The sequence below is a fragment of the Bactrocera neohumeralis genome, chromosome 3, assembly GCF_024586455.1.
Source record: "Bactrocera neohumeralis isolate Rockhampton chromosome 3, APGP_CSIRO_Bneo_wtdbg2-racon-allhic-juicebox.fasta_v2, whole genome shotgun sequence".
NCBI lineage: Eukaryota > Metazoa > Arthropoda > Insecta > Diptera > Tephritidae > Bactrocera > Bactrocera neohumeralis.
This window is the reverse complement of record NC_065920.1, coordinates 62,611,286-62,637,625: the sequence shown is the minus strand read 5'-3', so window position 1 is coordinate 62,637,625 and position 26,340 is coordinate 62,611,286. Positions and strand designations below refer to the sequence as shown.

Here is a 26,340-nt window from a genome sequence, read left to right as displayed (position 1 = left end):
TATCTCTTTAATTGTGTCAAATCGGCATCCCCGCATTGGCTTTTATTATTTGTTGTTTAGCCAGAAGTTGCAAGGAGCCACCTAAGGCGAATATGGTTGTTGCGAAACGATGAAGTTCCTCGGAAGAAAGTCGCGACAAAACAATGTACCAAGTAATCCAACTAAAGGTACTTTTTTTCAGTAACCTTGTTTTTTAACAGATCACGCGTTAGTCGTGTCAAGTTGTCATGTAGAGTCGATTCCGCGCCGTTTGCAGCAACTCGGACTGATGTAGGGAACGACTTGGCGCATATTACATCGAGAACATAAATTGAAAGCGTACAAAATACAGTTTGTGCAAGAACTGAAGCCGATCGACCTTCCCAAGCGACATCGCTTCGCTCTATGGGCTCTTGAAAAGTTCCAAGAGCCAAATCTTATTCAGTAATGATTCTCATTCCTGGCTCAATGGGTATATTGAACAGGCAAAATTGCCGCATTTGGGACGAAGAGCAATCTGAAGATATTCAAGAGCTGCCATTTTCTATAAAAAAAAAAACAACGATTTGGTGTAGTTTGTGGGCCTGTGTATTCTTCAATCCATATTTCTTCAAAAATGATACCACCAATGGCGACAGTTGTTATCGCGCCATGATAACCGACTATTTGATGCCTGAAATTGAAGCTTGTGATGTCGGCGACATTTGGTTACAACAAGACGGCGCCACTTCCCACATATCGTATTAATCAATGGATTAATTGAAAGAACACTTCGGTGAGCAGACAACTTTATGTTTTGGGCCGGTCGATTGGGTACCAAGTTCGTGTCATATCACACAGTTAGACTGTTTCTTGTGGGAATATGTAAATTCTAAAGTCTATGCGGACAATAATAAATATTCTCCATTATTGAAATTGAAGTTTCTGTGTTTTTTCTTTAAAAAAGTAGGGAACCCCGAAATAGATCACCCTTTAGTCCTGATTGAAATTACCAGAGTCTTTGAACGAGTTCAACAATTTTTTTCTACCAAAATTGGATTTTTAGTTAGATAGCTTTTGTAAAATAGATATTTTTGGTCCACTATTCCGGCAAAAGAAAATATTTATGCCAGTTATCAGATCTTAAACTTTTGGCAACTTAAAAAATTTACCAAATGAAAAACATGGGCTACGATGGACTTCTTTTTCGAAGGGTGTGGTATGGATTGAAAATTCAAAAAGATGTATAAATATTCGAGAATAATGTGGCAGAAACGTATAAAATTATGACCGTTACGTTTCTATAGAAACAGCCAAAAATCGCTCCATCATAAAATTTAATTTAGTGATAGAACTATTACCGAGATATCAGCGAGTCTTAAGTAAAATTTCTATATATAATCAATTTCAAGATTCCTAAACAGTTTGAAAAAAATATTATGCAAAAATACCGCTTAGTAATGCTGTCAGCGCATAAAAACTAATTGCCTAACAAAACAATGAAGATCACCTTTACGCGAGTAATTTCAAAGCAGCAAACACAAGTGAACAACAACTTCACTTCAGAGTGTCTTTTAGTTTTATTATAAACAAATTAGCGACAATTGTCATACGCAAACACACACAAATATATATATATATACCATACATATACGCGATATTTACTTATAGGTATATAGTAGGTAAATTTTTCGCTGATACGCGCAATAACAGCAATATTTGTCGTCGAGCAGCGGCCGGGTCAATGAAGTCATAAAAATGTCATAAAAAAATATTTAAAAAAAACAAGAAATTATTGGAGAGATAGCACAACGAATGAGAATAAAAGGAAGATAATAAAAACAAAAACTAAAAGCAAATAAAAGTCGAATGAAAAACGCGTGCAGTGGCACAGCTAGCTGGTAGAGGTAACAAAGGTGGGTCCAGGCAGGAGCGCCCAGCAAGAATTGCATACTTTATGAGCATGAGCGAAAAATAGCGAATGACAAACACTTGTTGCTGCAAAATATATGTACTTATATATGAGTTATTGACTAACATGCCCGCTGGCCGCGCGCAATAATAGACGCAGGCAATAAAGGAATATTAGTAGAGGACTCAGCAGCGCACTTGGTAGCACAGTGTAAATGTGTGAATTTCGCACAAAACAAATAAGATGCAAAACAAGCATACAAATGTGAACTGTAAATAATGCACAAACAACAAAAGATGGTCCCATATCGGAGGGCAAGCGGCCGCGCATTAGTCATAAAAGCGCAAGACGCCATTCAAGTATGATTGTGATTGTGTATTGTGTGTAAGCTGGACGTCAGCAGCCGCAAATTGGCGCTGTTGGGCCAACACGTCGCGACCGATGCAAATTTGCATTATTGGCGCGGCAAAACGAGCGAACAAGCGAGCGACGTGAACGTCCGAGTCACAATCAGCTGCCTGCTTCGTGTACGGGATGTCGCCGCATTGCGCAGCGAGATGAAATTGCAACGATAGCGCATATCACTAACGACCGCCGGACTAACTAACTACATGCTAAATATATACATATATACTATATAGAAATATTATGTATGCTCGCAAGTCGAAGGAAGACTAAACATTGCAGGCCGTGACTTGAGGGTGACCGTGCCGCGCTGACTGCGCTTGTAACTGCAGTCATAAATATGAAATTATGGCAGTGTTGCACTTGGTTCTAAGCTCTTAGGCATAAAGTGTAATAAATCTATAAGCAGCGTCATTAAGTATACGGCGAACACACACACACACACACACAAGAGACGCGTGTTAGTGGCGAAAAATAGTGTGGTTAGGGTAGCAGAGTGGCGCTGGGACTTCAGGCGTTGGTAACAAAAGTTACCGTAGGGATAATGAATATTTGCTGTAATATAAATAGTTATGCTAGATGAGCGAGTTAAGCCTAGTCGACATGTTGTAGCCCATGATTTTAATACTGGCTAGGAAATTTATGGTACAAAGTGGAGGAAAAATGTGGTAATTGAATTAGAGATGGTCGGTGAGGTCGCCATTTATTGAATATAATCAGTGCCGTGGAGAGAAAACCAGGGCCGGGAATTGTAATAAAGTGTGGGACAAAAAAATATGCGAAAAGAATGTTGTGAAGCGCCGGGTCCGCCTGAGAACTCCGAGCCTGGGAGAACTTGTCCTCAATTTAAAGTCTAAAGTTTATGCGGACAATCCCACTTCAATACAGGCCTTGGAGCAAATCATCGCGCGTGTCATTCGCCAGTTACCAGTCGAAATGCTCGAACGAGCTATCGAAAATTGGACTCAACGCATGGAGAACTAGCCGCGGCCAACGTTTGAAAGAGATAATGAAAAGGCAATTAAATTACAATTACAATTTTATATATATAGCACTAGCAGTTAAGCCATCAGCTTAATAATGCCATTTAATTTGAAGTTCCTCTAAGAACGCCGGCAGTCGCCAAGAGCTTAATTCGCCCCGATAAGGAGATCTCAAAAATATATGAGACCACTTTTCAGTACCGGCGGAAATCTGGAATTATGAATACTAGTCATAGAACCCCAGGAGTTCCTGGAAATTTGGTTGCTAGGGACCTCATAGAGTTAAGTTCTTCCTCATATTGGCTCAGAAATGCAAAAGACATAAACCTAGAACAAAAGATAAAAAACCTCCTAACTTAAAAAAGCTTTAAACGATGTATGTTGTGAGCTCCAGAAGTCCTAACAGATATTCAGGCGGGTTATTCTGATAAGTTAATAAATGGGATCTGATGGGAACTTTGTTAGCTCTGATGACGAAAGGGAAGCAATATCGAACTTTGTCGGAAAAAAATAGCAGCTTGCTCTAGAGAGTTAGAACAGCGGATTCGACTTTGTTTTGAGTTGTAAAGAACATACATATAGTGTGATCAAAAAATAAGATGACGTGATTATTGTGGTGTGTTACACTATAAATTCGTTCCACCGGTCTAAACTGTCAACATAGAATATTATTTGATCATTTCATGACTTTTGCGTCAAGCTATTCGTCTGAAACGGCCGAATTTATGCGCGAACAACTCTTGATTTCTTCATCACGATAATGCATGATCATACTGCATTGGTTCTGCGCGACTTTTTTGCCAAAAACTTGACTCCTATCTTTTCGCAACCATCGTATTCGCCAGATGTCGCTGCGTGTGACTTCTAGCTATCCAAAAAAAACTGAAAAGGCCAATGCGGGGACGCCGTTTTGACACAATAGAGTATATAAAAACTGAATAGAAGAAGGTCTTGAAGTCTATACCGGAAAAGCATATTCCGCCTGTTTCGAGGACTGGAAAAAATGTTGGAAAGAATGCGTCTTATCGGAGGGTGATTATTTTGAGTGAAATAGATTTGGAAGAATAAATAAAGAATCCACTTTTTTGTAAACAAATTCAGCTTACTTTTTGGTTCCACCTTAACCTTCAAGATCATCTACAAAACTTCGATGTTTTATGGACAGAACACAACTTTTCCGACGGTTTTACTAAATATTAATGAATTGGAAGGCCAAAGCCTATCTTTTATGGACACAATACATCAATTTTTTGTTGGTTATACTAGTTAAAAAAGAATTTGAAGATCGGACAGTTCAAATGAAATGATTGGAAAACTCCAAGAGCTTTAAAAGTAAAATCCAAAGAGAAATCAAACAAACCGACTATATAGCTTCGATGAATACCCCTTTTAGTCAGCAAAAAGGAAAAGTCTTAACTACAATCTAAAGAAAAATAAAAACAATCTTCTAACTAACCGCTTAAGAAATATGAATAGAGTCCTTAAAACAGTATACCAAATAAAATTCAAAAAGAGCTTTAATCCAAAATAGGTATATATCTATATACTATTTAAAACCCTAAAGCTTCGAAGTTTTATGAACACAATACATCAATTTTTTATTGGTTATACTAGTTAAAAAAGAATTTGAAAACCGGAAAGTTCGAATGAAATTATTGGAGAACTCGAAGAAAGTCTTCAAAAGTAAATTCCAGTGAGAAATCAAGCAAACCGACTATATAGCTTCAATAAATACCACTTTTAGCCATCAAAAAGGAATACTAAAATATGGAATTTGTATGTAAATATACATACGTATGTATATGTATATGCGATCCCTTGCAAATATATGACCTAAGTAAACTAATTATTATAATGGCCCGGCAGGCAATGTGCGGGGCAGTCAGGCCGACAGCCAGTCAGTGAGGCATGAATGCCAAAATGTACATTGCTGTTATGTGCCACACGACACGAAAACGACGGCCCAATAGCCATTTGACAGCTAGAATTTCAACGGCACTACATATGTAATACCTTGCAAAGACCAAAAGGGCAAAAAAGCAAAAACAAAAATAAAATAATTAAAACATTATTGGTGTAGTTTATGTATTTAGAGCATAATAACTACATTTAACTACTGACATGTCCACATAAATTATAAAAACAGCCCTAAAAATGAATTGAAATGAAAAATGTGCGCTAGCAAGCCATTAGCGAGAGCGCGAGTTAGGGTAGACGGTGGCAAGAAGGTACGACACGTGTGTATGTGTGTGTGCGTAAGTGACGCCGATAATTAGCGTGAGGCAGCTAGTTGGAGCCGACAGCTCAACAAAATTTAATAGAAACTGTAAATTAAAGCCATAAAACAGCTGAGCCACTTTAAAGGGGTACGTTATATCCCCGCTTGCTCTGCGCAGAGCCATAAACATTAATTTGCAATTCAAGAATATGAAAATGCTATAAATAAACTAAGCAATTTCATGCTTGAAACTAATATTGAAAAAAAAGGAAAAAAATAATAATATAAAGTTTAGCAACGCCACTCTCACCCCATTGAGTAGCGCTGTCAAAGTGACGTATCAAGAAAAAATGCACAAAATACACAAATAAAGTGAGAGCGGCGGCGCTCACAAGCGCTCATAAGCAGTGACGCATTCACGCTCATTTCAATTGCTAAATTAATTTTTCTATTGACATTGTGAATGCCAGCGAACCAACAAAGAAAGGGTATCATATTCTCGACAAATTTGATGAAATATAAATTTTTTAGGGTCAGTTGGCATACCATGCCATAGCTCAACAGTAAAATTAACATTTTTACGCTCCACAAATTTTTTATGGAGTTCGCACTTTTTATTAATTGAATCAATTTGTTTGTGCGTGTAGGTCAATGATATTGTTTTCGTATTGACCTAGGTAAGTGAGACGAAATTTATTTGAACACGCGTGCAGTAGAAGTTGGTGAAATAAAAGAAAAATAATTAAATTCGATTAAGATGGAGGTGTGAAATTGACAATAAATGACATTAGAAAAATTATACAAAAAAAATGTTTGAATTGTAATTTCTATTTTTAGAAGTAACTTGATTTTCACCGGTCAGTGTGTATGGCAGCTATATATGCTATAGTGGTCCGAACTGAAGAAGTTCTTCGGAGATCTTGGCGTCTGTCTTAAGCTGTAATCTGTGCAAAAGTGGTGAAGATATCTTGTCAAATGAAAAAGTTTTCCATACAAGGACCTGATTTGGATCGGTCAGTTTGTATGGCAACTATAAGCTATAGTGGTCCGATATCGGCGGTTCTGACAAATGAGCAAGAAAGAAGGTCGTGTGCAAAATTTCAGATCGATATCTCGTCAAATAAAATGTTTTCATACAAGAACCTGATTTGGATCGTTCTGTTTGTATGGCTATATGCTATAGTGCGATATAGTGGTCCTTGGTAAGTAAAGGATGAATTTCCGTAAAATATGCATATATACAAGAACCTGATTTGGATTCTGTATACAAATGAGCAGCTTCTTGGTGGCGTCTGTAAAGGAGTGGTGAAGATATCTTGTGAAAAAATTTCAAATCGATATCTCAAAAACTGAGGGACTAGTTCGCGTATATAAAGGAAGATAGACGGGCATGGTTAAATCGGCTCAACTCGTCGTCATCTTTTGTTTGATATTACAAATTTTGTGGATTTAGGATAAGGTGTGGTCTAATATAATCCAAATCATACTACGAAAAGCTAAAAATCTGACTCTAATTTTATTAAGATTTCTCAATTGTTGGCTGCTATATATCTATATATAGTATAAATGCAGAAGGACGGCTGCTGTTGTATATATTTATTATATGGGGTCTAAAGGACCTAAAGGGTCAATTCCTGAAAGGGATCGCGGATATTATAAAGCTATGTATTACTGCAATAACTGGGCGACTCATAAACGGCAGTATATGGACAGTAACCGGTGCTGGGTTTCGATCTCTCAATTTATAAGCTCCACTGAGAGACGGTTAGGAGCATGTTTTATAATAAATTTACTCCGCATCGAGGTTTAGTTGAGTCTTTTCGGCTGATCCTTAAAATGACGAATGTGCTTGAAAAACCTTATAGATAGACCTTTGTGAAACCAGACAAATAACACATGTAGTCATTTCTGTAAAGCGCCCTGGGTCTATTACAAATCAGCTTTAGCGCTTTATTTCTATATCCACTAGGTCAGCGGAATATCTGAAAGTGTGAGCTTCACGGTAGCCTTGATTTCGCAAAGGTGGGTTAATCTGTATGCAGTGATATTTCCACTTCGTCTTCTTCCAAACAGTGGCATTCGGTAAGATTCTCATTACCCCATGAACTCCGATAAGACAATGTGTAGTTAGAACCTCTACCTTCAAAAGAAGGCCAACCTTATTGAGAGCGAAGAGCTCATTAGACTTCTTCTGATTTATTTTGGACTAAAAATGATCTTGTGGCAAACTAAGATGTAATCATAGACCACCGCTAGCGAAGCTGCCGTAATCAGTCCTAGTGCCATTAAAAATCTTTTTAATATATCATTGTCTCCACTAAGTTTGTTTGACATATCTTGACTGGTTCTTGAAATTTGTGTATTAAAGCTATCGGAGGACGATGTCGCTTATTCACTTTCAGAAAAAAGGTCAGGGCTCGATATAATTTTGTATTAAAAACAAATAAGTTAAGCTAAAAAAATACAAGAGATCAATTATAAGTTTACCTACTGGCGCATGCGCCCAAGAAGCACCATAACCAAGGTTTATAGACTTCTATGTAGCAACATATGTATACCAATCTATGGATACTAAATATTCCCTTACAAACATATACGATCGTATGAATCTCAATATTTACACATATGTTCACTCTATCATGCTCATTTAGTCCTCCTTATCAAGCTAAACAAACAAACTAACTAAATAGAAATGCGTCTGGCAAATTTTAGTAGCGCAAGAAGCAAGAAAAATCTCAACTTCAACACGAATATTAATAAAACTTAATTTATGTGAATTGTTTTGTTGATTTATGCGAAGAGTAAAATTTTTAGCACTACGCTAATTGTAGAATCTCACAAAGCACAGCAGCAAAGACCATAAAAATTCAAATGCCAGCACAGAACTGAGAGGAAGGCGCAATAAAAGCGTGGAATAAATAAATAGAAGAAAAATATTGTTAAATTAGTACAATTTTCATTAGTTGTTGTTGTGCGAATGTAGCCTGACACAATTTTGAAATTATTGTTTTTGATTTTCTAAGAACTTTACGATGTGGTAGAATGTAATCTGTGGCATTGTTCAAGTGACAAAGAATTATCCGGTTATTTGTTGAGCAAATGTAGGAAATGCGAATACTTTTCAAGTGGTGGCCAATACATAATGAGCGATGCGGCGATGAGGCATTTTCTTAAAATAAATGTTACGGTAGATAGCGCTGTGATCGTTGATTTGTAGAAAGATGATGGAAAGCAGAAAATTTCTTGCAAAATTACATGACTGTCTTAATAATTGTTTTGTTTAAGCTTTGAAATTGAAAAAAATCATATGTAAGGAGAAAGCTTAAAAAAGATTTAGAAAAAAGCACACAATACATTAACAGGAAAATCTTTGTGAAAAAATTGAATTCATTGTTTTGAGAAAGCTTCGAAATTTAATAGATTATCTAATGTAATGAAAGCTTTACAAAAGCGTTTAGAGAACAATACAATCGGAAAACTTCATGAAATATAACTGCTTGAACGTTTAAAAAAATTATTTTCAGAGAGCTTTGAAATTTAATAGAATATCAAATGTAAAGAAAAACTTAAGAAAAAGCTTTAGAGCAGCTTTGAGGACACAATGCCATAGTAAGGGAAATTCCTAAGATAACAAATCGTATTCAGAGCTTTGAAATTTAGTAGAATATCAAATGTGAAGTGAAAGCTTTAAAAAAGCTTTTAGAAAACTTTCCAACAGAAAAACTTAATGAAATATTACTGCTTGAACATTCACAAAAATTATATTCAGAGAGCTTCAAAATTTAGTAGATTATCAAAGTGAATGAAGTGAAAGCTTTTAGAAAACAATCCAATAGTAAATTTTCACAAAAAATTACTGATTGAACGTTTACAAAAACTACTATATACAGAGAGCTATACAATTTAATAAAATATCAAATGAGAGTGAAAGCTTTAGAAAAACTTTTAGAAAACACCCCTCCCAAACAGGAAAACTTCATGAAATATTACTGCTGGAGGAAAGCATTAGCTCTTGACATACCACGAACACATGAAGGATACCAACTTACTCTGAGCGGTTTTAAGTTATAAGTTAACTAAAAACTAATGTTCTAACTGAAGGATAACTATCTACTACTGTTCAAAACATTACAGACCCAATATAGCACCACCAAATGGGGAGAACATTCTTGAAGGATCGCTACATACTTTGGGCGAATTCAAGTCATGAGTACACAAACACTGAAACTCTATATCTTTCAGTAACTGCGAATGGTGCTTGAATGAGTGAACCGAAGAGGAAAACATTAGATCTTGGCATGTTAGGAACACATGAAGGACCATAAAATACTTTGAGTGGATTTTAAGTTTTTAGCACAAAAGATGACTGGAAGTTAAGGATAAATATCTACAATGATTTCAGACATCACATAGACGTAAGATATCAACACCAAAAGCTAGATAGAGATTAATAGCAGATCATTTCCTGAAAATAAGATCACGTTATAGGAATTTCTCTATGCTTTATCATTTATTAGTCGAGTGTGGGGAAGTGTCTTACACTTAGAATAAAGGTACACCTTGAATTTGGTGATAAAACCTTCTCCAATTCACGACACTAATTTAATTGAGATCAAATGGGCCACTGAAAGCTTTGAGAAGACGATATTTTAGATCGAGCTTTTTCAAGACTTTTTTGTTATCTTGTTTCCAAAGTCACAAAAATACGGCACCTTATTCCCATAAGATCTGGAATTTCCTAACAGCACTAAAAATTTTGGAAGTCGACATTTAAGATCGTGTTCATAAGACTTTTTCACAATTTTAGTTTAAAAGTCGCAAATATACAACACTTCATCCCCATAACATATGGAATTCCGAAATAGCACTGAAAGCTTTGGAAAGACGACATTTTAGCCGAAGCTTTTCTTAAGACTTTTTTGTTATCTTGGTTTCAAAATCGCAAAAATACGACACTTTATCGAAATAAGATCTGAAATTTCCAAACAAATTTTCGAATGGCCAAATAATGTCTGAAACTCTGAAAAAGTACTAAGACCAAATTTTAGATAGAGTTTTTTTTAAGACTTTTTTCCCAGTTTTAGTTTCAAATTTGCAACAATACGACAGTTTATTCTCATAAGATCTGGAAATTCGAAACAACACTAAAAATTTTGTGAAGACGACATTTAAGATGAAGCTTTTCATAAGATTTTTTTTTAATCTTAGTTTGGAAATCCCACAAATTCAACGCTTTATCCAAATAAGATCTGAAATTTCCAAGCAAATTTTGGGAAGACCAAATTTTAAGTAGAGTTTTTCTTAAGACTTTTTCTCAAAGTCAGTTTCGAAATTGCACAAATTCGACGCTTTAACCAAACATTATCTGCAATTTTGAAACAGTACTACAAATTATGGAAAGACCCACTTTCAGAGAGCACTTTTATTGAGACTTCGCTGAACTGAATGTTCAATTACCGTTTACTCAAGGATTCTAGTTATAAAATTAGCCGAACTTCAGCCATGCGTTATTACAATTCAAAATTGTCCCTTTATTTTGTCACACCACTGTACTCAAGCATATTCTCAAAGCGCACAGCTGCCGTTTAACAGTATTTAAGAAATAAAAAAACGCTTACAAGCACACAATAATTGATCTCTTAATGTGTTTTGGGGTCAATTCAGCTGCCATAACTTCGCCTTCGTCACACGATTGGCATGCAAGTGCCAGCGGGCATTTGTCACCCAACAACCGGAAGTGGATAATTTGCGCGCCACAATACTTTGTAAGAACAACAACAACAATAGCGGCATTTACTAAGTAGCGATAGCAGCTTAAGACTGCTTGAATGGATAGTGTGTGAGAAAGAGAGATAGAGAGTGGGGCGGTGGAAAACTTGTCGGCGAAACATTTAAAGCAACAATTGTAAGTGTTTGTTGTTTGGACCAACATTTAAATGAAATTATCTTCATGTCATGACGCAGCCGCGTTTTTTTTTAAAAAAAAGTTATCAAGCTGAAATTCGGCGAAACATTTAAAGCAACAATTGTAAGTGTTTGTTGTTTGCTGAAAAGTTCGCACGCGAAGAGATGTGAGCGTGTAAGTGCTTTAATATTTAATAAAATACCAAGGACACATGGCACTACATAACGCGGGTGACCACTGTAGTACCGTTAGTGTATGAGATAGCCTTGTGGAGAAAGTAATATTTTGCGCAAAATATGACGCCATTCTCACTAGTGCTGTACATATGTATGTGTTTGTGTGCGCATGCAGCGCCGGTTATGGTGCGCAGACATGCACGCCTGAGTGTGGACCCGGCAATTAATGCAAGTACACACATACATAAGTATGTCGGTAAGCATTTATGTAGACAGATATGCGCTTAGCGCGTTGGCTGCTTAAAAGCTCTACGCTTTATGGCGTCTAGCCAAATAGTAGCGCCTAGGATATGTGTTGTTTACACAGCAAAAGGATCGCACACCACTCATGTGAGGTAAGAGTGGTCGGTCTTTGTACTAAACATATGTATGTTTGTATGTATGTATCTGCTTATGTGGTAAGTTGAAGGACATTAAGTGCTCGTGTAGGCTAGCAGTTATAAATTCAGCTGTCAACACAGCGGGTTTAAGCCTGACAACGCCGCACGTACACACACCCATAGACACATACTAACTGGTCGGATTGCAAAGCCAACAACTTTTTCATACCGGAAAATTATTAATCGATAATGGTTTTCGGTGTGGCTGTCGGGGGACCGGCAAGCTGTTGTTGTTGGCGATGGTTGGTAATTTAGCTGGTACCGTTATTGGTGTAATTTTCGCAAGCACGTGCAGAAATACACACTGACAACAACAGCAACAAAAGTAAAAACAACAACACAAGTAAAGAACAACAACAACAACAAAGGTAAAAACAACAACAAAGGTAAAACAACAACCACAGTAAAATACAACAACAACAAAAGTAAAAAAAACAACAACAAAAAGACAACAACAAAAGTAAAAAACAACAACAAAAAAGACAACAACAAAAGTAAAAAAAAAAACAAAAATAGCAAAAGTAAAAACAACAAGAACATACGTAAAAAATCACAACAACAAAAGTAAAAAAACAACAACCACTCTAACTAGAACAGCGGCAGCAACGGCGATAAAACAACAACGGCAACAGTAAAATCAACAACAACACAAGATGCCGAACAACAACAACCACCAGCGACAACAGAAAAGCGGCAGGTGTGTCCAACAACCGGATTGTTCCAATAACACAACAACAAATATATACATCTAGATATACATACATATGTATGTATATGTGTGTGTGTTTGAGTGTTGCAAAAATTTGCTGGCCAGTGGCTTTCAGCCGGCTGCTCACATCTTCTGTTCTGCATACACGACCCAGACGCACGCTAGGCTAGCTGTCTTTTTATTGTTGTTTAAAAGGCTAGTAAATTTAGCTAGCGCATGTTGCTATTGGAGTGAAAATTTGTAAATTGTTAATGAATGCACGCAAAGCCGCTTTCAGCGCCAATTAATCAAATGCAATGCGCCGCTGCTGAACTTCACATCCGCTCAGCGCGACTATTGTGCGTCTATTCAGATGTTCTGAAGTGTATATTTTTTCACTTTCAATTTCCATACGAACTTAATGGGCAAATGTGAAGTGGTAAGTACATACAGTGGCTCCAAAAAGAATTCGTACAACATTTTGTCTACTAGGTTTTGGCTCAGTTTCAATTTATTTTCAATTTAACATTTTTTATAATGCATAATCTACAAAATTTTGTTAGTAGACACATACTGTGGCTCAAAAAAGTATTCGTACAAAGGTTTGTAAGTCCAATTTCGACTCAGTTTCAAGCTAGTTTGTTATTTTAAATGCCTTATGACGATTATACTTGATTTACGAATTTATTGTAGTAAGTACATACAGTGACTCCAAAAAGTATTCGTATTAAGGTATGTAAATCAAGTTTCAGTGCAGTTTTGAGCGATTTTTTCATTTTCACTTTCTTTAGCACACAAAATGTACAAGTTTCAAGTTTTACGTACATACAGTGACTCCCAATAGTGTTCGTATAAGACTTTGTGAAGTTGTTGCGGCTCAATTTTCAACTATTTTGTGCACTTATACATTATTCTATTTCTTCTACACACATAATTTCGAAAACTAAGGTAGTAAGTACATACAGTGACTCCAAAAATTGTTCGTAATAAGGTATGTAAATCAAGTCGCAGTGCAGTTTTGAGACATTTTCATTTTCACTTTTTTATACACAAAAAATGTTCAAGTTTCAAGTAATAGGTACATACAGTGACTCAAAATAGTATTCGTATAACACTTTGTAACCCAAGTTTCAGCTCAATTTTTAGCAATTTGGTATACTTAAGTGTTATTCTAATTCTTATACATACGTAAATGAATTTAACGTTTAAGCATATTTTAATAATATTTTAATATTTATTTTTTTGTTTTTATTTATTTAGACAATTTTTAACTTTATTATTTATTTAATCTACTTTTTAATTTCTAAAAACATTTTTTTTTTACCTTTTGTATTTTTATTTTGTTTATTTAAACATTACTTTTATATTTATTTAAACAATTTTAATTTTTTTATTTATTTAAACTATTTTTTAATTTTTAAAAACCTTTTTTATTTTGATTTAGTTAACATTTTTTAATTTTTTTTGTTTTTATTTATTTCAAATTTTTTTTTTTAATTTTTAAAAATCTTACTTAATTTTCAGATTTTTTTTTATTTTTTTAAACTTGTTTTCAATAATTTAATTTTTCAAAACAAATCTCGTTATTAATTTTAAATTTTTTTTATATTTTAAACTTTTTTTTCAATAATTTAATTTTTCAAAACAAGTCTCGAATATTTTTTATGAAACAATGTAGTAGCTACTTTATATCAAAAAAGATGAAATATATTTTTTTTCGCAGAAGAAAGTATCACATCTTCCCATAATTTCCAGGTTCAACACTTCAAGAATCTAGTAATATATTTTTTGCTACAACATTGTCAACAATGTCTCAGAAAAATCTTCAGGGTCAACATTTTCAGCTTGATATATTATCCTTTGGAAGTTACCCAGCCAGATAGACAAGAAGCTAGATAGTCGAAGAGTATTTCAATTCTTCTTATAACTGTCAGGAGAGGTCCCCGAGCTAAGCACACTTGCATCCATTTTCCATATATTTCTGATATTCGGTCCACATACGTCCCTATATTATAGTACACAATCTATCAAACATTATTGACGACCGACTATTTGCACCCACAGTATGCACACAAGCCTGGAGTAATGGCACATTACAATAAACCATTCACAAACTGCTCCCCGCCGCAATACGCTGGCACAATTCGCGCCCTTTGCAACCACGCTGGAAGGCCATGTAGCAGCACAACACCACTCACCAGCAGCAGCAGCACCTCCAATGGTGCTTGTGTTTGTGGCAAGTCGTTAGAATGCATTTGTCACTACGACAGCAATTTACAACATTTACAATTGTGCAACGGCCAAATGGCGCGGCGGCCGGCTTCATTGTTTGCCACACAGCGACGCTAACGCTAATGGGACCCCACCAGCAACAGCAACACCAACAATGCGACGAACGCGAATAGGATAATAGAAAGATATGTAGATAGATAGATGGTAAAAAGGCAAAATCCAAAGTTGCTTGGTGAAAATTTACATGGAAATCAACAATGTGATTGGCGCAGCAGTTTGCGACAATTGTCGTCATTCATGCACAGAAACACACACACAAATGCATATACCTATATGTGTTTATAGCAATTCTAGTTAGTTAGATATACTTATGTATGTGTAAACATTGGCTCACAACTGCAGACCAAAAGCCAAAAATCTACGCTTGTAAGTAAGTGAGTTGCAAATATAAAGCATTGAAGGCACAAAGGCACCAGCAAGTATGCATGTACTGTTTCTAAAACATCCGTTGAACAAAGCCGCGGTCCGCCAATGCGGGCACAACTAAATTTACCGCAAGCAAGGAAACTATCACTTAACTTTGGCTACCTACCCGCAGTAGCTACATACATATGTGTTAGAATGTTAGCGACTGGTTAACAAATATAGAAACAATGTGGCTGTTATTGTTGTTGCAGTGGTAGTAAATTGTTGGAGTAATCGAATTAAATCATAGAACAAAATAACAACAAAGAATATTCACTTCGGTTGCACGGAAGATATAATACCCTTCACAAATCCATAGAAGAACTGATTTTTGAACGGTCAGTTTGTATGGCAGCTATATGATATAGTGGACCGATCTGAACGATATCTAGGGACATTATAGCGTTGTCTTAGACAATAACACGTGTCCAATTTCGGGCAGATACCTTGCCAAATAAAAAAGTTTTCCATACACGGTCTTTATCTTGATCGATCAGTTTGTATAGCAGCTATACGCTATAGTGGTCCGATCTGAACAATATCTTCGGATATTATGGCATTGTCTTAGGCAATTATCCGTGCCAAATTATGGGAAGATACCTTGTCAATTAAAAAAGTTTTCCATACAAGAACTTGATTCCGATCGTACAGTCTGTATGACAGCTATATACTATAGTGTTCCGATATCGGCAGATCCGACAAATAAGCAGCTTCTTGCAGAAAAAAGGACGTGTGCGAAATTTGAGCTCGATAACTCGACAACCGATGGACTAGTTCTTGAGCTTACAGTGACCTGTGTAGAATCCGAAAAGTAGCCTGAGTTTGTCCCTTGGCAGGGTGATTAGATATTTAAACCTGCTGAAGTGTTTACCATCCATTAAAAACTTGTCTGGCACATGCCATAGAATTACTGCTAATACCTCTCCCTGCCTATACCTTCTTCCTAACGGAGCAGCTTCTATATGGTATGAGAACCCACCACGATGAAGGTTTCAGGCCCTACCATGTTAGTGGATGCTGCGGAGTGGGCTCAACAGCCAGTTCATTCCCGGCTATAACTTTGTGATCGGACACCCAGATAAGCTACACTCCTGCACCAGTGGCGATTTGGTCTCGTAGCCAGAGATTGCTTTAAGTGCCGCTTGACTGTCGCTAAGTATGGTTATAAGTTTGTTGCGATAGTTGCGATGGAGGTTTATTTCAATGCACCGATTTATGGAAAAGGCCTCTGCTTGAACTTCGTTCCGAAAACTTCCCTTAGGTATGGAGAGTTTAGTGCGTGATCCTGCGATTGCTGCACCAATTGACCACCACCACTTGATTATACTATCCCGATCGTAGGCAGAGATTGCTTTAAGTATCTCTAAGTATGGTTATAAGTTCGTTGCGCTAGTTGCATTGGAGGTTTATCTCTACATACCAACTTATAGAGAAGATCTCTGCTTGAAATATGTTCCGAAAACATCCCATATGTAAGAAGATTTTAGTGCGTGGTTCTGCACCAATTCCCTCCGACGTTTTCAAGCCTTCGGTGTACAACTTGATTGTACTATCCCTAAGCAGTAGCTCGGGACTCGAACCATTCCATTCAGCCTTGCTGCTAAGGGTAACCTTGAACTAATAGTGAAGTTTATTCTTTTGGTAATGCTGTCCTTTGGGAGAAGAACCAGTAGTATTTCACGCTGGGATGAGATTACCTTACTTCTACCAAACCCCTCTGCTGTCCTTTGAAGCAGTGTGTGTTCGTCTACCTGACCGGTGTAGTAAATAACTCAAAATTCAAATTTCGGGTAGTGCGCTGCCACTCTCGCTTGCTTCTAGTGTGATTGACCACCAATAATAATTTATTAGACATAGCGGGTGTTATAATTGCGTAATACATTATTATAGTGTGATCTACATACATACATACAAAACCTTCAAGCTAGATAGAGATTTATTACAGCATAGTGTAATCGAAAATAAAATGGTAAACAACTTTATCGGAACTGGGTTTTTCCTATAAACTATGGTGTGTGTGAAGGACCAGTGCTTTGCACAGTGACAGCTTCTGAGTAATAAAGTGAACAGAAGAACTAAACGCCGTATCATTAATGCTTATGTTAATATTTACTATAATTGACGTCATATGCCTAGAAGTATATAATTAATATACTATCTCTTTCGAGAGGATTAACCGATTGCAAGTAAAGCAAGCAAAAAGTTCAAAAACTTTAATGAAAGTCAGGCAACTCGTAATTTTAAATCCCGTTAAATCAAAACGTATGTCTTTCTCTTAAAACTGAATGAGAGCGTAACTCAACAAGTCTTACGTAACTTATTTGACGCAACAGGTCTACACGATGACTTTTTAAGCTACTTTGAGAGATTGCTAAAGCAAATATTGAAGCTTTTAATTTAAAATATTTCGATAAAAATTTAATTAATAATACTGGCAGACTAAACAAACAAAAATATATTTTAGAGATTAACAAACTGTCACAATCTTACTGGAAAAATACACGGTAGACGCAAATATCATTGAATGATTGCTTCAAGGTCACCGATAAGAACAAGAAGGAAAGAAAATTCCGAAATAACGTGGATATGTATGTACATATGTATGTAAATTTTATAGGAAGTAATTTTTGAAAATGCGCACATTTAAGAAAATAATATACATAAATATACTAAGGATAAAGATACACAAAACAAATTTTTCAATAAAAATAAATAAAATATAAAAAAATATAAAAATAATATAAAAATTTTAAAATATGTAGGTATAATTTATAAAAAAAAATACAAAATAATTATAAAAAAAATATAAAGAAATTTCAAAGTTTAAAAAATCAATTTAAAATTTCAAAAATATTTAAAAATTAAAAAAAAAATATATTTAAAATTAAAAAAATATATTTAAAATTGAAAAAAAATATTTTAAAAATTACAAAAAATAAACAAACAAACAAAAAACATGTTTGAACACAATATGCTATTTTTAATATGGCAGTGCTAACTTAAGTAGACATTCTTGAAATACTTTTAAATTTTTCAAGATTTATTGTCTTATTTATGTATATATTTTTTCTTCACTGAATACAAAGCCAAAATAAATTATTATTTTGTTTGCTAATTTAAGAAAACGAACTTTTTGCCGAATTACTGCAAAGTAAACTAAAGATATGAGTCACCTATAGATATGGAATGGCTGGTGACAGAAAAGTAAACATTTAAAGAAAATATTATACATTTATATATACATACATATGTATGTATGTATATGTATAACAACAAGCCATAACTGACGTCAAACATTTTTTTGATTTCGACGAAAAAACTAATAAACGGAATAACTGCAAATTGACTCAGAGAATTTTAAGTAGTAAGGACAGGAACGATACGATTTTGGCATGAACCCAGCCGCAATCTTAAAGTTGTGCTACTCTTTATTTCGGAGAACTATAAAATATAAATGTTCAGTTTTTCGAATATACTTGTATGTACACTGAAATTTTGTACACACCCTTTTCTCACCAAGAAGCATCTAAATCAAGTATTGAACCACAATAACATAGCTACCATCAAAATGAAGTCCTGAACCATCACAGAATGAAGCACCAAATTCTTAAATGAAAACTTTTTTATTTGGCGATAGATATTTCCACGAATTTGACAGGGACTATTATCCAATACCACGGCAAATCTCCGAACAAATGTTCAGATCGGACCATCAAAGCATTTAGCTGTCATACAAACTGATTGATCAAGCTCAAGTCCTTGTATGGAACACTTTTTTATTTGATGAGATTTTTTCACGAAATTTGGCACAGATTATTATCCAATATAGCGTTACAATCCCCGAATATATAGTTCAAATCGAACCACTATAACATACAGCTGCTATACAAACTGAACGGTCAAAATCAAGTTCTTCTATGGAACACTTCTTTATTTGCGAAGCGAATTATAGCTTCAGTGCAGCAGTATATAACAATTTCTCTTGTTTTAATTGCCGATAAACCACACTTGTACTTAATACCACAGATGTATGTACATACATATGTATTTGGGAACCCACTGTTCACATAGCGCCGTAGCTAATTTGCTATCAATTGCCATACATTTGTAGCCACTTATAAGCGTAACATTTCATTATAATGCCCAGGCAAAATTTTATAAGTGTAACACATGTGCGCTTTTGAAGCAGATACCAACGCAACAAAGGCAGACTATCCAAATTGTGGCTGGCGACACACGAAATTTCACTCTGGGCCAGCGCCAGCAACAAATAAGCATGCTGCTGCGTTCCTGCTAAAAGCAACGTTGATATTATTAAAATCACACAAACATATATATACATAGTAGGTATTTCCCTTCTAGAGTGTGTATAATGAGCAAAAAGCTCCGGCTACTAGCGCTGCTGGGCTGCACCGTCGAAAAATATGCAAAAATGCGTAAAAATAGCAAGAGAACAACACAATTCATTTTGCATGCGAGGCATGCGAAAAATCTTTTCTTATAATTTTTCTATTTTTTTCCTGGCGAGTAGAGAGTGTGCGAACTCGTCACAATGCAAATACATAATATACATATGTATGTAGTTGCTTGGGTGACCGGTTAAATCGCTAAAAGTGTTGTTGCCCTTTGTTGATAAAGCAAAATAATCAAATAAAGAATTTGGCTGAAGTTCACAAAAACATACATACATATGTAAATACAATATGTAGTATATAGTACGATAGATTGAAGTTAATATAACGCAAGCAACGAGTCTGCTTAATCAAAAATCGCATTTTGTAAGGGAAAAGTTCAAAATTTGTTACTTTTTTAATTTTTATTTTTATTTTCATTTATTTTTTTTTTTAAAAGCTCATAAGCAGCGCCGATGATAAGATAATACGTAGTGTGTACTTAATTTCACACTTTAAACCACTTAATAAGAATAGAGAAGCGCGCACACACAACCATATACTACATATGACTATTAAGTGATGATTTGCTCTTTGTTTTACAGATAGTTTGCGAGCCGTCAAAACAAAACTTAGCAGCAGACTTGCGCGTGCATTCCTCCTTCGGTCGTTTGGTCGGCGGTCGATGGCTACAAATATAGCCAACAAAACAACAACAAACGATAGCCAAATACTATGCACGTATTTGTATGTATGTAAGTGTACAAAATTCGCGACAACAAAGAAATCGAAGGGCACTTAAGGCATCATGCTATTGCTTTTCATTATAACTTTGTTGTTGTTGTTGCAGTCACACTATATATTCACTATATATTTGCAATGCTTACTGCTTTGGCCAAAGAATTTTTGCACTTTCTTTTCACTTTTTTACACTTTTAAGCCAACACGTCAGCCGCACTTTCAACGAAAAAGCTGGCAAACAATTTGCAAATAATTTTTTTTTATAAAAATTTATAAAGTATACACTGACTAACTTTTCATTTAACTATTGCACTTATTTGTTTATTATTATATTTTTGAAATTTGCAAATTTTATCAACGTTTTGTTGCTTACGCGCGCGTCTATCGACCGTCACGTCAACATTTTGTTTAGATTCTCGAACTCAGACTGAAATCGTAACGTCAAAAATAACAGCTGAAACGTTCAGCAGGTCTCGCTGCTGCAACTACAGTCAAACAAACAAGCAAACGGACAACCCGAGCAACCAGCCAATCTGCCAGGCAGCCCTCAATTGGTGAGCGCGCTCTCGCAGTCAGCAAATGACCAAAACTACAGAGACGTCTCTATCGATTGCTGCCTTTGTTTTGATACGCTCATACGCTCTCGTTGGCTGCCGGAAGTTTGTTTTAAGTAACGGCTGAATAGCTGACTTCTCGCCGCTGCACGACAATGTTTATTTTGTATGCGCTTGTTGTTGACTTGACTTGCGTTTGGGGTTTTGTTTTTCTTTGGTGGAGCGCCACCAACTACTCTTGGCAACTGTTGCTATTGCCGCTACGCTGAGATGGATCAGTAACTTTTTTGTATGCTTGGCGAAGATACACGCGCTCATTTGTTTGCTTTTAGTATTTAGCACTTTATTTATCTTATCAATGGAAAATTATCGCGCATTGTGGTTGTCAAAAGTTATGCATACATGTCAAATGCTCTCAAAATCAACGGCGCTTAGTTGGTACAGCGAAAGTGCGGGTATAAATTTGTAAGATACGCAAATATTTGGCATATTTATATGGACGCGTCAAACTACAGGGTTTATTTTGATGAAATTTTGCATTATTTTTACGAGAGAGTGAAACGCTGAATAGGCAGGGAGTGAGAGAAAATTACAAAAGAGCGTAAAATGATAATAGAGTAAACTAGAAGAGTGTAGACGGGTGGCAAGATCTTCTGATTAGAAGACAAACAAGTGGATAAGTTTGGCTCTTAGAGGTTATTGGTACAAGGAAAATTACAAAAAAAAAAGGTTAAATTTAAATAAAAATTAACTAGTATGAAAATAAATATGTATATTTAGAGGTGGAATAACTTTAGTAAAACACGAAAAATGTTAACTTCGGTTACAAAGTAGCTATAATTCCCTTCACAGGTGCATTTCTTTAAGCATAAAAGGGTTAAAGAGTATTTTTGCTTGATTTGGATCGGTCACTTTGTATGGCAGCTATACACGATAATGGTCTGATCTGAAGAATATCTTCGGATATGATGGCTTTGTTTTGGACAATTATCTGATCCAAATTTCGAGAAGATACCGTGTCAAAAGTTTTCCATACCCGGTATTTATATTAGTCGATCAGTTTGTATGGCAGCTACATACATATACGCTATAGTGGTCTAATCTGAAGAATATATTCGGACATTATGGCATAGCCTTGGACATCCCGAATTTCGAGAAAATATCTTGTTAAATAAAAAAGTTTTACATACACTGCCTTTATCTTGATAGATCAGTTTGTATGGCAGCTATACGCTATAGTGGTCCGATCTGAACGATTTCTTCGGATATTATGGCATTGGCTTGGACAATAATCGGTGCCAAATTTCAAGAATATATCTCGTCAAACAAAAAGTTTTTTTTTAAAAGAACTCGATTTTCTCGTTCAGTTTGTATGGCAGCCATATGCTATAGTAGTCCGAAATCGACTATTCTGACAGATGTGGAGCTAACTGAGGAGAAAAGGACGTGCACATAATTTCAGTGCGATATCTCAAGAACTGAGAGACTAGTTGGAGTATATATGTATGTATGTAATTTATAATATAGAATTTATAGGGTCTCCGACGTCTCCTTCTAGGTGTTACAAACTTAAAATACTGTTCAGGGTACACAAGTGGCAGTTGTTGTAATTTAACAGTTATTTCGCATGTGGTTAGGCGTAAGTTTGAATGTCATCATCAACATCGTATAAAGGTTGCTCTTTTAAAAGAGAGTTTGGTGAAGGTGATATACATATGTATGTATGTACATATATGGAAAGGTGTGTTAGTTGAATGGACTCGAGGGAATATGCAGAGAGGTGTGCAATATCATACAGATATACATATGTACATACATACATACATTACAAAGCTTTTTTAACTAATTCTCAGCACTTAAAAACAGAAATACAAAAATTTCACAGAATTTCCCATTCTGCATCTTCAACGAAAAACCTCAAAATTTAACGGAAATGCGATATTAAAATCATAAAGATACATATATTAAATAAAGATCTGCCCAAACCTTAAGTACCTACAATTACTAAGCGCTATTGAGTTTCATTAACGGAATAAATATGACTCATTCAGCGACATACGCGCAGCGCATATGAAGCATCAATCCGCATGGATACTAATTAATTCATCATTGCAAGCTTCTCAGTAAACAATTTTTACTACAAATGAACAAATTACTCACTTGTTATCAGCGCTAACGAAAATTTTTGAAAATGAATTGTGCGAATTCTAGCCATAAACAATAAGATTATAGACTTTCTCTTTAAAAGTTTTAATAATAAAATTCTCTTTGTTGAATGTGAACACATACAATTGCGTTAGCATTACGAACATAGGCAAATGTTGTTGCATACTTTTGGGCGCATGAAAAGTTGCTTGAAAGCAGATGAATTCTTTGATTTAATTTGATATAGAAATTGTTTGAATAAAAACTTTTTAAAAACTGTGATGTTAGACCTACACATATGTATGTATGTACATACAGAGATATTACCGAAAATAAAGCCTATCAAATTAAAAAAAAAAAACTGATATTTTGATGTGAGAATTTTCTCTAAAATAGTTTTAGGTGAAAAAATAAATATTTCAATTCAAACAAAATTGTTTGCATTTTAGAGAAGGCTTACCATCTGAAAGTATGGACTTCCACGAACAAAAAATCTACTGACTTCTTAAAAAACATAGATATTTAGACTTCAGAATTTTTTTTTTTTATTGAAAATTACGGTTTTTGGGTTATGTGAATTTTTCACATAAATTTTGAGGTTAAGAGAAAAAAGTATGTATACAAAATGTATATTTATTTTCATTGTGTTGTTGCTGTAGTGGCAGAACTCTGGCGAGTTGACTGTCCTTGGCCGGGTAAAAAATCCGGGTCCTTTCCGGTTACCTAGAGCTGACTGTCTTGGAACAGATCTTTTTATTATCTGCAACTTTGCCATACAGTTTTTTCTATAGGACTCGTAGTTTCGCCGGTAAATGAGATAAACCATTGATAGTCAGGTCTCCAGAACTCTGATCGCCAAAATTAGTTAAATATTTGTTTTTTTTTTTATACATATGTGACCTGGTCTACGAAAAGGGGGCTTAGGTGTCAAAAAAAAGGAGAACAATTAATGAGATAACGAGAAACTGACGATTATTTTTAATAGCTTTTCCCTAGTTTTCGCACGTTAGCCCCCTTTTCGTAGACCAGGTCACATATATAAAAACAAAATCTGAAAACTTGGATATTTTCACATAAATTTTAAGTTGTTAGTAAGAAAATTGTAGATATTTTATTACCTACAACTTTGCCATGTAAATTTTTTCCATGTTGTTCCATAGTTATTTTCCGGAAATCTAGTTAAACTGTTTATACCCTTGAAAATGTTACCATCCCTCTTCCTCTGATCGACTCAAATCCGCCGGAATATTATTTAGTTTATCTTCATTTTCCAATGGGTTTCATTCTACTACGATTTGTGTGCCCTGAAATCGATATATTAAGTTTGGCACGAAGTTTTTAACAGCCTCATGGGAACATCGGAGTCGCTATCAATTCCCACAACAGCCGGTTCTACGCACCGGAATTGACCCGGATTTTATCCGGCCAAAGGCTATTATTTCGGTGATCTAACCCCGTTTAGATCGGATTTAAGTATTGGAGGGTACAACCTTGAAAGTTTAAAGATATGAACAACTTCTCCCGAAACAAATTCCGCCTCCTTGTCGCACTCTATGCAGGGCACTGCAGGCTCAGGATGCACTTCCCAGCATGGGAATATTCTTTCTCAAACTACCGGTTTAGCGACATGGAACAGGAAACTCCAGAACACCTGATTCTAGATTGCCCAACAATTTGTAGAAGCAGGCTCAAGGCCCTAGATTCCATCTACGTGGATCACATCATCTCAGTGGCGCCTAGCAAGCTCCTGGAATTGTTCAGAGTGCTGGACATCTTTGCCCATATATGATATAGGAAAGCGCATAATAGACTATATGTCGCAGTGCAAAGCCTCAATTATTTTCTATCTTCTACCTTCTAAATGATCAACATGATAAGCTGAGTCTTTGGTGTTGTTGTTGTTGCGGCAGAAAACATTCCTGAAGTAATTTGAAGAAATGCTGCCGGTTTGACAGACCTTGGTTGGATAAAAATCCTGCTCCGTTCCGGATACGTGTATCCAATTGTCGTGAGAACGGCATTTAGTTATAGCCGTTTGTTCATCTGCCTGTATATACGCGAATAAGTATTTCAGTTTTTGAGATATCGATCTAAAATTTTGCATAGGTCCTTTCCCAATTGGTATAATATCCGAAGAAAGTATTTAAATCGGCCTATAGTAGCATATAACTGACTAGTTCAAGATAAAGATAACGCGGTGCCGCCGCAGATTACGTTTTTTCTTGGTTTTGTTTCCAAATATTATCGACTCTAGTCTAGCACTAAAACAATAACACTGAAGTCCAAAATAATAAGACTTACATACATATTTTGATTAAAGAATGTAAAAACAATTTTTTTAATTCACTTTTAAATATGCGGGTGATACTGAATTTTCTTTGTTCATATCTACCCGTACATATGTATGTATGTTAATGTAAATACATACATAAGTATGTACATATGTAAATATGTCTGCAAGTGCGCTAAGCTTATCTTTGCACTAGCAGTTCATAACATTTTTTTAAGAAAATAAAAATACAATTAATTTTCTTACGACATTGACATACTTAATGCGCTGATAACACCAGCTATTTTGGTGGTTTTCTTTATAGTTAACACAACGAAAACAATGCGATTATAGAAATATATTTACAAACCATTTATTATTGTAATTAAAACAAAATTTACTAACCTGTATGGTGTATTTCACTTTTCTGCGAAAGACTAATTTTTGCATTACTTTCATAATTTTTACAATTTAAAACATTAGAGCACTTGCATTTGGAAATTTACGCGGAAGACCATACGAACAATTAACTAATTTGGCAACGAACAATTAACTAATTTTGCAACGAACAACTAACTATTAGCACTAAAATCAGGCGGGAACTACCGTTCGGACAATTGGATTGTCAGAGTGCGCTTACAACTGCCAAGTTGACTTTCCGGCAAAAAAAAAATCCATGTGCTAGCCGAAAAAGTCGACTCAGCAAATGTAAAAAAAGTTAAAACGCAACTCGAAAAACAATTTTAAAGGGAATAGTGAAAAAATGCAAGCAAAAAAAAACAACAAAATTGTTTACTACTTGCTTTCGGACGTCAGCACGTGCAACTATATCACTAATATTAAACAAAAACTGGTTGC

At 35.4% G+C, this 26,340-nt stretch overlaps 1 protein-coding gene across 4 annotated transcripts in view; it reads right to left on the bottom strand.

Annotated features, from left to right (window-relative positions):
- LOC126753358 (cytohesin-1) overlaps positions 1 to 26,340 on the bottom strand; it is an 88,454-nt gene that overhangs the window by 59,112 nt on the left and 3,002 nt on the right. The window contains exon 1 of one of the 4 annotated variants that reach the window (XM_050464741.1): positions 25,888 to 26,234. The exons of 1 other annotated variant lie outside the window; for it this stretch is intronic. Coding sequence is in view for 1 of the 3 variants with exons in the window: in XM_050464743.1 (XP_050320700.1) it covers positions 25,888 to 25,941 (54 nt within the window). In the remaining 2 variants the exon portion in view is untranslated. Of the gene's footprint in view, positions 1 to 20,660; positions 20,941 to 25,887; positions 26,235 to 26,340 lie in introns of those variants that run through there. 2 more of the 4 variants (XM_050464743.1, XM_050464740.1) reach the window with 2 other exon arrangements.